Consider the following 18,447-nt stretch of genomic DNA (forward strand, 5'->3'; position numbering starts at 1 on the left):
TTAAGCCCCCCCAAACCCTCCAAACTCAGTAAACTTTCATTTCTGATCTGATATTTGCTTTCTCCGAGCCGGTGTGCTCAGGTGAGCGCTGTGGCCCCTGGGCCTCTTGTTATATTACGTATAAAGAAAACCAAAACGATTTGGCCTATAAGTTTCCTTGAGGATTGATGGATGTGATCAAGACGATCAAAGTCTCTGCAGTCGTAAAAAGAGGATTTTTTTTCTCCTATAGCCACACTGTAAAAAATAACTACTTAAAGTCACCAAGAAGACTAGTAAATTTACTGTCCACACAATCACTACCTTAAAAGTAGTTTTATGGGTATTGGGTATATTTACTAGATACGATTAGTAAATCTAGAATTGATAAGTTACTTTCACCAGGTATCTAAGTATCTATACGACCCCCCGCTTCACAACTAATTACTATCTTAGCCAGTAAACTGAAAGATCATGAGGCACACTAGTTAAAGATCACTAGCTTTTTCTTTCAGTGCATGCAGGGTCATCTAGCAATATATGTCAAGCAGACAAGCTGCTTAGAAAATACAATAAATGTGGAGAGTCCTTTCCAAAAATTAAGAAATTCCCGAAACTTGAGCCTTGATTCTAGGTTGCATAAGGGTGGGGTGAGGGTTGGGGGCTGGTCTTGTATAAACATTACTCGGGCATCATACGTGCAAACTTTTGCATATGATCACGATAAACAACTCGATCCTCCCAAAATAGTGAAATCCATTAATTGACCTTTGAGCATCTCATGCAGAATAGCGAGATTCCATTTAATATTGTGTGACCTTGAAAACCATATCCTCCTCCGAACAAATGCATTTTGACTGTCCTATCACATCACTTATATCACACCAACATGAAGTTCCATCTCTGACAAGAATGTGCACACCCCATTTAAAATACATTTGTCATTCGAAGAAAAAAAAAAATCTTTTTGAGCATTTCAATATTTTACTTTCTCACTAAGGAGTAGGAAACTTAAAAAAATCTGTTTATTTAATTTTAGACGAGAAATAGTTTTTTTTATATCGTGATGAGGTCTCTTTGCAATAAAGATTACAATTGCAAAGAATGCCTAAAAATTGTAATTAAAGGCGTAAATTACATTTTTATTCTAATTGTGCAATCAAGTTATACTATTACATCTACATTACAAACTAAGATATGTTCAGAGGCTATATTCAGAGATGAAAAACTGTGTAATTGGTTTGTAATTAAACAAAAAAATCAGAAACGTATATTCTACAAATATTCATGAAATAATAGTTTTACCATTGCTCAAAGGCTGGTCAACTGCTCATTAATCAGTAACTGTTTATTACTACTACCAAAGCATTATTTTGATGTTAAACTTCAAGTACTTATTGTTCTATATGCGTCTCATTTTTTTCAAGTCCTAGGTTTTGGCTTTATGATAATTTATAACTCCATAATAACTTCCTTGAATTAAGCATTAGAGTGGTATTCCGTAGCACATTGACCAGAGACGTAATATTATCTTCTTCTTTAGAGAAGACGAGGAGCGAGCAACACTATAAGGTACGTCAGCGCAAATCTTCGATTCCTATTGCTATGCAACTTTGATTTAAAAAATAATTGTAAAATCAGTTAATTTATACCTCATTGCAACTGATTTGTACCCTTATCGAGTTCTATTGTTAACAGTCTCTGTTAAAATATCATTGAAAATATCTTTTTGAAAATATTTTTCTTTCAAAATATAAAGGCTTTTGTTTGTCTCTTTTAAAGAAGAAAACGGGGAAGTAAAGCATTGGGATTGCTACTCATTTTAATTAAATGCTATACATGTAATTCTGACACAAGTTTTTGCATTGAAACTATTGAAATGCAAACCTTGATCGGTTACTGGTGGATGTAAACCAGTATCGCGATACCAGAAATCAGTTCAATACCTGCAGACGTATAATTTTATGAAAAATCCAAGAAAATCAATTGGGCAAAAAAAAAAAAACCCAAAAAAACAAAAACAAACATTTAACAAAAAAAAAGAACAAATAAACAAAAACTGAAAAACGGACAGACGGATAGAAAACATAATCCCTACAGTGTAGTTTGCTCCTGTTTCCCTTTTTGAGATTAAAAAAGATGGCTCGAGTCAATGGAAATATGCAAGCTCATCATTTATCCTCTCTTGTTAAAACCGGATTTTTTTGGTAACTATGAAATCATTGTTTACAACAACAACCAAAAAAAATTCAGTATGTGCCATCCAGTGACCTGTTTTACGTTAGAGTTTTACTAGAAGATCCTTCTTTAACACTAGATACAATGTACTTAAGAGTCAAAATCAGCAAGCATCGAGCATTGAATGGAAAGTCAAAATTTTATTTTTTCAAAAGCTTTTGGTATATAAAAGATTTTGTCCTATCTAATGCTAAAACACAATTAAATTTTTTTTTGAACGTATGAAGGGACTGGTATCCAAGGAAATTCATTTCCTTAGCAACGGGTTCATAAATCCTTATGAAAATCAATGATTTTTAGACATTTTTCTACGAATATTTTTTCTGAACGTGATAAGATAAGGTATTTTGGTTACTTTATTTGTGAAAAGAAGGAATTACTGTATTCTCTCAAAATAGGAAAAACAAAATTTCTGTGGTGATATTGTTGCCATGACAACGAGAAAAGAACATGGCGTCAATGCTTATTAATTTTGAAAAAGTTACATATGTTTATCACTATATACACAAAATCTACAACCACTGCTGGAAAAATGAATGGTGTTATCTTGTTAGGGGTTATCCATATGTCATATCTATACAATAAAATTTGCAGGCAACTTTAGTAGAAAAAAGTTACAAATGGTTGAAATGTGTGATAATTTGGCATTTATAAGCTTTTTTGAAGGGGTGGGGGTAATTTGATTACATGTACAGTGTCCATTATATTGGTCATATTGGTTCTGATCAAAACATACTCATAATTTTACTATTGTTGATAAATAAATGCACATTCAATTTCAAAAGGAATTTTATATTCCTCACAAACGAAACTTGGAAAGGGGGGAGGGGGGGGGGGGGAAGTAGGAATCACCTTGTCCACCGATCCATATGTATGTAAAATTTTGACTTGTCCATAACATTTCAATGAAGTGCCACTGAAAGTTCATACTTGATATTAAGATTGCTTGTGATCGAGAGATGTGTCAAAAACTTGACTCAAGGTCATTTGAACAAGTTCAAGGTCATTGGTAGAAGAAAAGTGCAATCTTTGCCCATTCTGTAACATTCTAATGAAAAGACGAAGTTTCATCTTGGATATAATTTTCGAGCTGTAGGTTTGTCATGACCTTGACCAAAGCTCATTTAGACATGTTTGACCTTGACTCAAGGACATAGCTTTTTCAAGGTAAAGGTAAAAGTGTACTATATGAGTTTGGCACATTTACATATTTAACTTTGAATGAAGAGAAATTGGAAGTTTATGCTCAACACAACAGTTTTACTACCTATGACTTGAGTATACATGTATGTCATAGTCATTTTTGGTATGTATATCTGCACTAGCAAAATTTTAAAAAGGTTTTAAATTAATATTTGGACCTTTTTTAAAATAAAAAACATTTAATGCAAAAGTACTATTTTATGAGCTTGCTCACAATAATTATCGTTTATGAAAGAGAGTCACTATGACAGCTCACATAATTTTAAAGTAAAACCATATCAATCAGGCATGTAGCATCAGGTTTGGGTTAGGTAGGGGGGATGACATCCCCACCCAATTTTTTTCTCAACATAACCTGATGTTTACCCCCCTCCCCCCCCCCCCGCGATTTTGGAGAATTTCCCCACTTTTTTCTTGCAGTTTTTTTACGCCTACCCCACACCATGCACTTTCAAAAATGATACCATGTCTGTCAAGAACGAATGACTGCAACCTTTGGTATTGAACCAATGATATATTCTCCTGCTGTCCTAATTAAGAAACAATATTGCAAGACAGCTAAGACCTCAGTAGCTACTGGTGCCTAAAATAAAAATCTTGAAGGGCTATATATGTATATATATGAATGTCTATACTTGAACTGACCCTAAAAGATATTCATTAATAACCCTAATGGGCAATCCTTTGAATGGCATATATCAAAATTTTTGTTGTACATATGTAATTATATCTAAAAACATTTTGAAAACAATGTAGAAATCAGAAGAGAATGACAAATATGAATATTTTACATATACATGTACATATATATAATACCTAGAGATACAAAACATAAATTTGAGGAACGTGTCGTCTGACTTTAAACTAGTTAATCCTCATCATTTTTATTTCACTCACACCAACATCAGTGGTACATAAGGTACAATATATAAATTAGCCCTCTTTCTTTTTTCTCACAAAAACATTTTGTCAGTTTTAAGATTGATTGATCATTTAATATTGACTTTGTTTTAACTATGATACTTCAAAATGCAGAATTTAAAGATATGTTTCAGATTCTTCGACTATCTAATAATTATGAATCTGCATGCTAAAAATTGATAGTTATTAGATTTATATCAATAAAAAAATGCTAACAGAAAAACAAACAATGTTACTTTTGGATTGAACATATTTATTTGATCCACTTTCGTGAATACACTGTACAATTTATGGATCTATTTTCTCGATCCCTGAGTCTCCGGTAACACTATCCACTCACCTCCAGCATCAATGGTCTGTACTGTAATAATGTATTCCCATAATCTGAAAAAAAGTGATAAAATTAAAATGTAATAATATTATACAGCTTTGCCGTCATATAGTATACTTAGAACCATTTCTTGTTGAGCTTGAGAAATGATGATGACTGCAAAGCATGTTTATTGGAATCAATTAAATTCCAAGAAATCTCAATGGTTTATCATTTTATTTTAAAAAGTTAACGTTTTTTCTAAATGTGTTATTTACATGTTTTTCATGTCCAATTCTATATCCGCTCATCCAATTCTGCTTCTGCTTCTTTCCGAGTATGGATTCAAAGTGCCGAATTTCATTCTAAAAACAGAAGTATACAACACAAAGTTGAGACCGCATTGATTTTAGATATTCTTTAAATTTAAAAACTTGCAATAAAAAGGTCAATTGGTTCTAGGTTTTGTCAAAACTCTAAATCATGTTTTTCATTTTTTTTTCCAATACCCCCCCCCCCCCCCAGAAAAAATGGATATAGATATTCATTTCATAAATTTACATGCTTTAAATCTAATGATGCTTATTATTTGAACCTAGGTAACTTAAATTAGTTCAGTGGTACCGGAGAAAATGTTAGCTGAATATGAATTTTCTTTTATAACTAAACACTGGATGACATCAGCTGAAAAAAGTTTTTTTTAATCAATTATTTTAGTGTGGTATATATACAATTCAAGTACCACTAGTCCACTACAGTACATAATACACTTGTCTGTATCACAATACTTCCAAGGTAAACCCCCCCCCCCCTGCCCCTTTTTCTTTTTTATGGACGCCATAACAAAGGTCATTCCATTTTACAAATATTTCATAATCGTGATGGTTTTCATAAATTCATAATTTTTCATGTAAAAAGCATGTATTACATGTATCTTAAATGGTAAATAAAGATATCTATTATATACAAAATTTTTATTTACTCGACCATCAATCAAGTTATAATCATTACATGACTGTATATAGCTGGTGAGTGACTTAGGCTACATACATACCGTGAATACAACAAATTAAAATTATAAACTAAATTCAATTTAAACTTTATAATTTGGGATACAGTTATGTAACTGATCATTACCAACTTTTTCACGTTAGTCCCGTAGAAACAATCTAAATTGGGGATTTAATTTTATCATATTATATAGTTTAATATCGGCAATATTATTGGAGGGCATACCCCCTCCTCCTGGTTCCGCAGGCCATGCATAATCTTTTTTTTTTAGTTATAAAATAAGTAATGCTAACATATATAATCAATCAGAATAAAATTGAAATGTGCAAAAACACTTGCCAAGTGTTACATATTTTACTGCATGGTTGATAAATTTATGCTATACATTCTTCAGTAACTGTTGTAATGGTAAATTGTAAAAAATTCAATCACTCACCGTAATTAAGACTCATGAAAACGCCAAAACTGAGGCTCAGACTGCTCCAAGTTTGTCTTGTGTACAACAATGTAAGCAAACTACCGTTTATTCCTCCTATGTTAGAGAGCTATACCAAAGGGAGGTAATTTGAAGCAAAAGTGACAGAAAATTATGGATTTAAATCAGTTGTCATATATAAATGCTTTAGTTGCCTGCAGATTTTTTTCTTGATTCTTCTAGTACAAATACTGTTTAGTAAATATTTTATGTTGATAAGCTTTAATGTGGTTGTAGATTTCTTATAGAGTACTTCAAATTTGCTGTTTTTTAAAGCAAAATAAACCCCCAAAAACTAGTTTTATCCATCAAAAGGTGAAGAGAATTTCAATAATCAACAGCTGTTAAAATAGAGTATATTTATATAAATAAAATAATAATTTAAAAAGCTTTTTTTAATGACTAGTAATAAAAAAGTATTTGGTTAACCATAAATTCAAGAGTCATGATAAAGTACAAAACATGCTTTTTGAAAGGCGCGTGGTTTCCATAGCAACAATGCGAAAAATTATTTTTTTGCTTGCTTTTTTCTATCATACCCTTTGTTCTGAAAATTTCTATATGAGTTTTAACCAAATCTGTTTCTATGCCACTTTCCACATTTTTTAACTAAATGCTCGATGCTTGCTGATTTTGACTCTTAAGTGTTATTAAAGAAAATTTGAAATAAGAGTAAGATATGAAAACCTACTTTACAATGGGGAAAAAGGAGATAAAACCCGTTATCAAGTTCATAAGGTTATTATAAAATAAATAAATAAATCTAGAGCAGAGCAAACAAGGACCTCTAAGGTCATCACAGGTGGGATCAGGTGTCATGGAGAAGTGAGAATCCCCTGTCAATTGGTCAGACCTTCCGTGTGCTTATGACTGGGAGAACGGACAATAGCTGTAGAGAGTTCAGTGTGTAAATAATGGCCGAACAATTAATGTTAAAAAAACGTCTGTCAGCATTCGAATTATAGTATTTAAAGATAAATTGTATTTGCTGAAAAGATCATTGTATCGATGCTAAATGATGACTTTAAAGAAGAGTGATGATATCATTGTTTCTTCAACTTGTTTGTCAATAGCTTTCATTGTTTTATATATTCACAGTAGAGCTCTCGTGGGTATTGAATCAAAAGGGGAGACAAAAACCACATTTGTATATGCAAATGATAACGCTATGTTGCACCATAATTAACTAAGGGTCGGGTTGACGATTAAAAGTTCTTATCTCAAACGCTCATATATGAATAAGCTAGATAAGCCACTCATAGGATGCATCTACATATATAACATATTTCTTGTTGAAATCTATAATGGCTTTTACATTGTTTGTATTTGATACAATTACAAAGTACCCAGAAGGCAAAGAAACTACATTTTATCAAATCTGGTGTTAGATGACTTCGTGTTGTTTTGAAAAGTACATTATTTTGTAACTGATTATGATTTAATTTCAGAAGATAAAAGTAATTTTAAAGGAAAAAAAGAAGGATGACAGATTTTAGAGGTAATTAAAGACTAATACCAGTAGTTGTTATTAGCTGCAGAACTGTACATGTACATTTCAAACAAGAACAAAATATCAAAATATTTGAATAGTTTTCATTCAATTCAAAAATATACAAAACATATATTTGAGGAACGTATCTTCTGACCTTAAAATCCGATTGAGGAACAATTCGTTGATAATTAATTCAAAACTGTAAAAAATGTCTTACATGGCTATAAATGGCTCACTGACAATAGCATTATCGTATATGAATGCATGCCACTTTGGTAAACGTACATTATATACCAAATTATGTGTTTTTTAAAAAATGCATTAAATTTTACAGATTCTCCGATACACGATGCATTGAAACCTTTAGAGTGGTTGATAGGAAAATGGAAAGGCGAAGGAAAGGGCACCTGCCCAATCAGTGGACCTTTTGAATATACTGATGAAATAGAGTTCTTTCACGTTGGTCAGCCAATGCTTCAGTTTAGGTTTGTTTGTTTGTCTGATTGTTTTCCTTTGTCTGACAGTAGTGGTGGCAGTATCTTTATCATTGATGTATAATCTACATTTACAGTAAAATATCATTTTTGTTTATATTATTTGTTGTAATTTTTATTGTTAGAAGAGATCTCCAAATTCATGTGCCCCATGAAACTGAAAAAAATTGAAACTTATAGTAAATCTAAGAATTTCCTGCTTCAACCACGGAATAAAATCCCCTCAAAACAATTATTTTCTTCAAATCACGAAAACTTAATCAAAGAAAATACATGTACGTGATTTTTCAGTATTGCCATAAAGATACTACTATACCAAGTACTCAAGGACTACAGCAGCATTTAGCTTATAATACAGTATACAATGACAACTAAAATATTTATTTGTCATATTAATTGAATGTTTTAGTTTCCGGTTATTGGCTTTTACAACTTTGCTAACCTATCAAATAAATGCATTGTCTGTGTTCTTGTAGCCTTTATTCTATCAATAAGAAAACAAGCAGGCCACATCACAGAGAATTAGGATTTCTTAAAATTAAACCCGGCACAAACGAAATAGCTTGGATAGCCGCTCATAACAATGGTGAGTACTTTTTTTCCAAGAAAGAAGGTTACGGCTTTACTTAAAATGCTTATTTAGTTTAAATTTAATTCTAAGATTACATAAGTACTTTAGAAGAAACAAATACTAGTAAATGCTGGTTTAAATTATGCTTTCATGCATTGATCGTAATATTTAATAAAGGATTTTCTCCAATCCATCTAAATATAGCTATCAGTGAAATCCAAGAGGGAACGGTTGAGGGACAAAGCATTGAATTGGAATCAAACGATATTCGAAGGAAGATATTTTTCGATGGCTGCAAAATGATAAAGGTAGCTGCAGAAATTGAAAAAAAAATGAATAAAGAATTTCCTTATTCTCATTGGAAAGATGTTATCTTAAAAGTCAATGTGTTGAAATGTTAAGTAGTCTGAGCTGACGAATAACAAACACACAGATATTAAATATTTTCTTGTTTATGATTTTATGCATAGTCCTAAAGACTAATGACATATAAGTAGTTGTTCATGAAAGAAAATCAGATTTGTATTGATTTTTCAGTACAGATGTTTTAACATATCAGATTGGTTTAAAAATTAAATTGAAAGATATTTTAAAAAGTGAATTTTAATGTTTTTTTTTTTCAGGTAAAGAGAAGTTTCAAACGAGAAGGAGACACATTACACCAGATTTTCAACATGGAAACAGATGCTGGTCCTTTAACAGAACATCTAAATACGACTTACCACAAAGTATAGTTATCCCCTCAGTGAAAAAAAGCTATCACTTGTCCATTGATAATAAACTTGAAGTTCTTTTTTAAAAAAAAAACTAAAATCGATATCTGCAATGTTCTTTAGTTATCTATTTTAAACTTTGTTCATAATGCCCCAAAATACATGGTAAAACATATTCCTTTGGAAAAAAAGATATACAAATGTTTATATATTCTCTTTGTAAAAATCCCTATTTGTCTCTACAGAGTTGTATGTTTTTTGTATTATTTAATTCAAAATCATTTACCGATATTTCCTAAGAACTTTTACCTATACTTTTTCAGATGTTGATTTTGAAAAAAATAAATCGATGTATGTTATTCATTTATAGTGATGTTAAACTTCATGTACTCCATTTTTTTTATATATAAATTCCATTATGTATTTTGATAACGTAAACAAAAGCTTATTAGAATTTCTGCAGGAACTCAAAAATTCTTTGTGAATACCATTCATACAGGTAGTTTAAAGGGGACCGACTGGGATTTTCATAAGTTTATATTACTTTAAACTATAAAGCAACGTATGAAATCAAACAAAATTAATAAATCACAATTTGAAAAAGAAATAATTATAAACGATTTTCAACGTCTTTAAAAAAAAAACACTTTCTGTGGCCTTCAATTCGACATTTAGATATTTCGACGACGTACTGTCAATTAACAATGGTGATTTCCATTCTTATTTCGATACAATATATCCTGGTGAACTTGAGATAAAAGATACCACAGAATATGGCACATATGTTTCATATTTCGATACTTTACTTTAAAAAGACGTTAATGGTAATCTAACAACCAAGCTGATGACTTTAACTTTACTATCGTTAACTTCCCTTACTTATGCAGTAATCTATTTTAAACTTTGTTCAAATGACACAATTATAGATATTCTATAGATGGTCTATTTTATATGAAAACACACAAGGAGTTGGATAAAAATCATATCCAACTACAAATCATGTGAGATTCTAATATTTACATTATCACGAATCATTGAAGCGAATTACATTTTAATCTCTAATGAAAGCAGTTCTAGTCATAATGTTTTGATAGAAGAAACTTACTTTGGGTTTACACCTGAAAACTTTAATGGATTTTGAAGACCATTTCATTTCGGTTTTATTTGAATTATAGATGAACGATTTTTTCGCTGGAATTAAATTTCGTGTAAATAAAATATACCAATAGTAAATTAGATCAGGTATTGCAGATTAAATATCAATTGAAATAAAGAAACTTTCTTCATAAGTTCAATGTTATTGCTTTTCAATGATAATATAATTTTAGTGCATTACAATGTACCAGTAAATATACAATAGCTTTCAATTAATACAGTCATGTGGATATTAATACATTAATATTTAAAAAAATAAATATTTTGATAGCTGTTGATGTTCAAAATTCAATACAATAAAACAAAGCTGTGGGAGTAGGGAAAACTCGGATCCATGGAAATTCCAGAAATGTTATTAGGTGCCATTAAGAAGTAAGTCATTGCCGACTGGTCATATCGCAATGAACCCTCCAAGCAGTCTAGCATTTTATTGACTTTCAGTCACTATGCATACAATAAACATTTGACCAGAAAAAATGAGTAAGAGACACATCGGACGATCGACACGACACGTTGGCCTTTTCATTTTTTTTAAAATAAATTTTTCATCATTCTAATGATCCGTAGTAGATAATTTCACACATTGTATTGGTTATAATTGTCCACCTACATTTTGAAAGTTTAGTTAATGGATTTCACAACCCTACTGTCCTCTTGTATCTCGTCAACTTCCCTTACTTATGCAGCAATATACCTTCAATCATCACCTGCATATGAAGTATATATATCTCAGTTGATTCGATACGCAAGAGCATGCTTAACGCATGAACAATTCCTAAAACGAGGTAAATTATTGACTAACAAAGTAATGAAAAAAGAATTTCAGCTGTCTCGTGTAATGTCATCATTTCGTAAGTTCTATGGTCGATACAATGACCTTGTCAGCAAATACAATTTCATTGAGTCAAATGCTGACTGACGTTTTTCATACTAATTGTTAGTCCATTATTCATACACTAAATTGACGACGAATTTTTCCGTTATTTCCCGATCATGACAAGGAGTACACGGCGAGTGTGACCGGTCGGCAAGGGATGCTCACTCCTCCATAGCACCTGATCCCACCTCCGATGTTTTGAGGTCCGTGTTTGCTCTGCCTTTATTTTGTATTGTTTAATGGACTTTTGATCTTGCATACTGTTCGTTATCCCCATATGTTTCATCAAGAACTTCACCAAATGTGCCTGATTAGAGGATATCAATTTTTACTTATTTAGTTCGGTACGTATACCAAAGTATGTATACAGTTACAAGAAATATGATTACATTTGAAGCTCGCGATCGTCACTGGTAAATATTTTAGGCTTTTGAACTTGAGTTTAACTTTCTGAAAAAAATTATTCTAGTATGTATTTTTTAACATATAATCTTATTTGGAACTACATGTTTTATTTACTTTTCATGAAACCTTACTTTTAAATTTTTTCCGAGTCTTAAAGCATTAATTTCTTATACCTTCTTAACAGTAATGGTATTTTCACTATTTTTAAACATTTTGTTATCTTCAATTATACAGAAGATATTTGAGGTATCACTGTCTAGATAGTATAGTATGCCAGGGCATCAGCGATAGTGGGAAACATGGGATAATTGTATAACAGGTGAAGCCCGTTATGCATAAATTATCCCATGTTTCCCATTATCGTTGATATTCCTGGCATACTATACTAACTAGACAATGATTCCTCATATTTCCATTTCATTGTTAAATAAAATTGTAGATTTAGACTTTAAAAATGTAGACATGGATTTAATTTCCACGAGGACTCCCATATCAATTTCAATAGCCCTCGTCAAACATGTAGGCAGCTGCAGGAGATTTACATGCATATTTGGCCTCCTTAGCGCAAAACAGAGACAGAAGCGTCGAGATTTGCATTAGGCCTCCTTAGCTCTTGACCTATCGACCTTCCTAATTTACATTCCGGTAGAATTATCAAGAAATAAACTCCGGTAACTTTCAAAAAGTTGATACAGAAACAAATGGAAATAGAAATATTGCATTAACATTTTTACACATGGTATCAAAAAGCATGTTTAAGAAGTAAGAATAAAATACAATCATTTGGACGTGGTAAAAATACTGAATTGCTATAATGAAATAATAAAAACATAATTGTCGTTAACTACCGTACTTTTTTGATTGGGATAAGCCTTTCTTTTATACTTCTATTTGAAATACTGATTTTTAAGTATTTTGATAAAAAAAAATTTTCCAAAGAAAGAGAAGACTGTTTTGGAGTATCAATTATATTAAATGTTATATCAGCACCCTCTTTGTTACATTTCAAGAGGTATTGAATAGGTTTGTCAATCGGTTTTTCATGATTGTTTACAGTTTTCTCTAGAAAAGAAATATATTTATAAATCTTTCTGTGCTTTGCTAGCAATTGTCTTTTCACATATTCATTAATTTCCTTTAATATGTCCTGCTTTTTGCCTCCAGTCCCTTCTTTTATCAAACACTGTAAAAGATTTTTTAAGCTTTTAACATTTGACTCTCTGTTCCACCGAGACTTGGCAAATTCGCTAGGTAAAATATCATTATAAGATATTATAGCTGACAAGATTATTCTAATATATTTTACAAGAGTTTTGATCGTCTGCCTGTATCTTCTGTTATAACCTATTCTCAATTTCTTTCTGTAGAGCCTTACAATATCTGATGACGAACATTCTTTGTGTTCAGAACAATCGTCACAAATAGGATGATCACAAGACAAACACCAACGATTACAATACAAATTAGGGTGCTTTCCCGTATGATAAAGTTTCCAAACTTCAAACGATATATAACAATGACGTGTTTCTTCTCGTCAGTGTCAATATAATGAATTTCCTTCCAGAGAAGACAAAGATCACGTTTGCAGGTTCTGCACTAGTAGTCTGCGTCATGAGGACATTGAGAACACAGTGGTACCTTCAAGACTACGTCCATGGTGTAGATTGTCTCCTTTTTCTCTTTTTCCAAAACGATTCTGATAAAGAATAGATTGGAAGGCAAAGTAAAACTAATGATAAAATTATCAATCAAAATGCTTCATGAAAAAAAAGTATTGGAAGACTACATGAAATTGCCACACCCTAACAAAAAATACTATACTTAACTATAGTTTATAATTACTATAGTTAACTATAGTAAATCAAATTGTCAAAATTATCACTATAGTAAATCAAACTTTTCGAAGTGTTCATTATAGTGTCAAAGTGATCATTACAGTAAATCAAAGTTTTTAAAGTTATCGCTATAGTAAATCAAAGTTTTTACCGTAGTAAATAAAAGTTTTCATAGTGATCACCATAGGAGATCAAAGTTTTCATAGTGATCACCATGGTAAATCAATATTTTCGTACTTATCACTTTAATAAATCAAAGTGTTCACTATAGTAAATCAAGGTGTTAAAGAGTTCACCATAGTAAATCAAAGTGTCAAAGTGTTCACTATAGTAAATCAAAGTTTTCATAGTGTCAAAGTGTTCACTATAGTTAACTATAGTAAACTATAGTTAACTATTGTATCTTTTTGTTAGGGCATATCGATTCCGAATAACTTTAATTCAATGTTCGCAAGTATAATCATATTTTTGTGTCACTAATGTTCAAAATTGGCATGCACCATTATAAAAATATTTTATACTACATGTGATATTTATATAATTTCTTTGTAAAAACATTTTTCTCTCGGTTAAGTTGATCTAACATTAGCTGTCTGCGCAGCAATGAAGACATGAAAACGAAAGCATAATTCGTGTCCTTTTGTGAAATTGCCAAGGAATTCTTCTATTAACACACATATGCAGGTCTATAATTATATAATAAACTAATAAATATACTAGTTAACGAGTTAAGTAAATCAATGTTATCTTAGTCAATATGAAAATTACAAAAGCTAGTAAAGATATTATATTCCGAATTCATAAATAATTAACTTCCTCTTGTTTTTTAAAAAGTAATAACTTGTATGAAGAAAAAAAGTTTTAAACTTACTCCCTACTTTATGTTCAATGTTCAGCAGATTAATAGGTGACAGAAGAATTTTATCATCACATTTTGTACTCTGTTTTATTTCAAACAAACGTCAGGAAGTTTATCTTAGATAAACTTCATTAAATTTTATATATTTAAAACAAATACATGTACAATATTTATTTATTTTATTACAGGACTGCTCCATAATCAATTTACCTAAATAAAAAATCAACACAATCAAGATAAAATAAAACGAATTCTGTACTAATGGGCATAAAAACTCGTAACAAAAGTCGTAACTTTTACATTTGAATTAACAGAGTCGGTAATGGAGATCATCAATGTATATTCATTTTATTGACTCTGATTATCCATCATATCATGCTCTGAAAAATAATGGAAAGGTGTGGAGTTCCCTAAAATCATCATGAGAATTATAAAAGCAATATATGGTGATATCAGATGTTCAGTCAGGCACGAAAGAACATTTCCAGACTGGTTTCTGGTAACAACAGGTGAACATCAGGAATGCATCTAATCACCATTCATGTTCTCACTTGGTATAATTGACTGGTTGATGTTGTTGAAGGGGACAAAAGAAAAAGCAAGGAATCCACAGTTTATTTCTGCATTAAATGCCACAACATGAGTTTAGTAAGCCACTCAACATACACAAGAAAAGACGGAAAAGCTTAAAGTGGGAGACAAACTGTATCTTAGGCTCAATCAAAACAATTCAAAGAAAATCTGAATCAAGAATAAAAACAGTATTAAAATAATATTAAATCAAGAATAAGGAATTAGAAGAGATAAAGATATTTTGCGACCTAGGAAGTGTTATTAAAAAGAGTGGGGATATCAAAGAAAAAATAAACATCAGGATTGACAAAGCAGCATCAGTGTTCAAAACACATTTAGAACTCAAGAAAAATATCATTATATCAACAAATATATATATCTTAGTTAAGCTGTATGAAAGTAAAATAAAAATATTGCTGTTATATGCTGCCGAGACATGGAAACAAAAAAAAAAAACAACAGAAAACAGACTTTATTGATTGGCGGATAATGAGAATTAATATTGGCAAGATTGATTAAGTAACAAGGAATTTAGCGTCCGAAAAATCAGAAGTAACAGAGATATATTCGAAATCAAAAAGAGACGCTGGAGATGTTTGGGACATAGACCACATGGAAAGAGGAAGCGTGGAAGACCAAGGGCATATGGAGGATTACCATCGAAACAGAAATGAAGGGAACAGGATATGACTGGAAAAACATCACCAGAATTGCTAAAGATAAAAGTCGATGGAAAGAAGTTTTTGCAACCTTACGTGCAGAAAAACATGAATAGGAATAAGTGAGTAAGTAAAAAGGGCTTCCAAATTGCAAAATAGTTTTAGGATGGGTTAATCTACGAGCAAAGGCTTTCACATGAAAATAAATTTCCATATTAATTACTTGGTTAATAACCAGGGGCCGTTTTAGAAAGGAAATTTCGACTAATTTTATTCTGTTCATAACTTACTATTTCACATTGATTTAAAAATTGTTTTATTCTTTTTAAAAGGAATTTTGATTATATATTTTAATGCTTCCGATTTCAAACTTAAACATTAATTTTACAAAATTTTCGGTCTTAGTCGTAAGTTCTTTTATAAAACGGACCCCAGGTCTCTAAGGGACCTATAAAATTTAGGCACCAAATGGCTTCTAATACAAAAAATCATTTGCCAATGCAAAGTTTTCTCTGACAATTTAGATATACGAACCCATAGGGTTAGTTCAAGAAAGAGGGGATTGCAGATCTATTGCAATCGTAAAAAATTAACAAAATACTGAAAGGAAAAAGAAACGCAGGGTATCATAATATGTGAAATTTTCTTTACCGCAAGACCAAAAATTACCAAAATTGGTCAGGTGAGAATCTCGGTTACTATGCACTAAAATCAGAGTTCAAAATTGCTCAACCTTGAAATGTATGACGTCACGTCGGAAAGTGCTAAAAAGCCAAAAACACGTGCAAGATGATTACGACAAGTTTGTCAACGATCTTGTTGAACCATTTCATGCACTTGAGGTATACACATTGATTTTCAGTACCGGGTATTTTTTGACGAAATGCATTCCTTGCAATCTTGTAACAGTTGATGGAAGTTTTTACATTGCCTTAGTAAGGGCAAAGGCAACAACGGTTTGATTTGCAGTCGTTAGTAAATGTTCCCCCATAGAACTTCTTAGCCGTCGTCAGAGAGGGCCGTAGATGGTTTTCAATCACCCGTGACGATGACGTTGACGCGTAACAGAGCCAAGTGAATATCGGGTTAAATTCGTCGTGCCACCTGTTTAATTGCAACTTTACTGGCACAAAACTGCTTTTAACAGAATAGTTTTTTATAATCATTACATTCATCATAAAACTTTTTTTAATAACTGATTGCGCTATTCGGATCTTTGAGCTGGTCAACTTTACGTTGGATTCCTCTCACTGGAGCATGCACCTAATTTTTTCGGCGTGTTTACCTCCGACCCGTTGTAGCCGAGGTTTATCAAGACTTTCTAGAAAACAATCACATTTATCCACTCAACTGGTCTCCAGAATGTCCATCTTTTTCTCATTGAACAATATTGGATAGGGTTCGAAATGCAGAAGATAATCCCTTTCAACTAAGGGTTATCTTGTTGAAAAGGTTGAAAATTATTGCTATTTGTAGGAAGAACACACTGATGAACTCCATGAGAAACAAGACCGTGACAGATGCGCGAAAAAGACATTGAAGATAATGTGAATTTTCAATTTTCACTTTTGGGGGATCTCGTCATATCAGTTTCAATATCTTACGGATTATAAGGCAAAGTCTAATGAAATTTTGGTTACATTTTTATTAAAGATGATTTTAAACGTTAGATAGGAATACTAGAAAATACATTAGAAAAAAAAATCATTTCACCTCAAAAGTTTACCCTGCGTTTCTTTTTCCTTTCAGTATATAAGCCAGGTAAAGGACGAAAGGTTATATGCATGTAAAACGTCATCATCTAAAGCCACTCACCTACCTATCTTTAACTAAATTACTATGCTATATCTCTAACCAATGAGAATTTAATTGAAAACAAATTAATTAGATCACCCGTCCACTTTACCAATTGTTAATTCTCTGAAACCAAGTTACCTGGAGCTTCTATTGTCTTACGTTGTCTACCTGAGCTCTGTGCATAAATTGTGCTTTTACTGTAGACCAAAAAACTGGGCATTTACTGAGGTTTTTACGGACCTTACTTGAGAAAGTTAGATCAAGTTGTCCAAGTTATCAATTTATGAGGTGATGGGATTGACCAATTACATTTTTAACCGGGCTTATTGCTCAAAGAGCAATTGCCGGTGTAAAGACGAATAATGACCCCCATCGAATAATGACTGGGGGTCATTTTTCACCAGGCTGAAGCTAGCAGCCAATAACAGCAGCCATTAAGCGCGTAGAAGCTAGCAGCCAATAAGGAAATTCATCAAAGAACTGAGAGAACTCAGACGCAGTACTGTTTTTAATAGGTTATTTTAGATAATTAATGGTTAATGATTATAAAATTAATGCAACAATTAATTACATAATAAATCAGATACTCAGAGGCAGTAAGGCTCACCTGAACAATTTTTTTTTTCTTTTTTAAACCGAAAAATAAGAAATACATTACTTTATAATTTTTATCCAATTGAACAAACAAGCACTAAGAAATGGTTAACTCCTTCAGGAAGAATCCCTTTTCAACTCCTTCAGGGACCTCAAGATTATGACAGGGCCAGTAAGCTAACCTGAAATTTGATTAATATATAACGATTGTAAACAGAAATATAGCACAAGTGTAAACTAGGTTGAAGTATGTTTCGAACATTATTACTGGGAAAACTTAATGAAT

The 18,447-nt window shown here is 31.6% G+C and overlaps 1 protein-coding gene across 1 annotated transcript; it reads left to right on the forward strand.

The window, feature by feature from the left end:
• Positions 1-1,458: 1,458 nt before the first annotated feature.
• Positions 1,459-9,770, forward strand: LOC134234160 (peroxynitrite isomerase THAP4-like). Its single transcript, XM_062716222.1, has 6 exons — positions 1,459-1,551; positions 7,586-7,635; positions 7,964-8,114; positions 8,600-8,709; positions 8,899-9,002; positions 9,318-9,770. The coding sequence occupies exons 2-6, from the start codon at positions 7,620-7,622 to the stop codon at positions 9,426-9,428; spliced, it is 492 nt and encodes a 163-aa protein (XP_062572206.1). The 5' UTR covers positions 1,459-1,551; positions 7,586-7,619; the 3' UTR covers positions 9,429-9,770.
• The last annotated feature ends 8,677 nt before the right edge of the window (positions 9,771-18,447 follow it).

This window comes from Saccostrea cucullata, unplaced genomic scaffold (assembly GCF_032062105.1).
Source record: "Saccostrea cucullata isolate Sc308-1 unplaced genomic scaffold, CSIRO_AGI_Scuc_v1 ctg237, whole genome shotgun sequence".
NCBI classification, from domain to species: domain Eukaryota; kingdom Metazoa; phylum Mollusca; class Bivalvia; order Ostreida; family Ostreidae; genus Saccostrea; species Saccostrea cuccullata.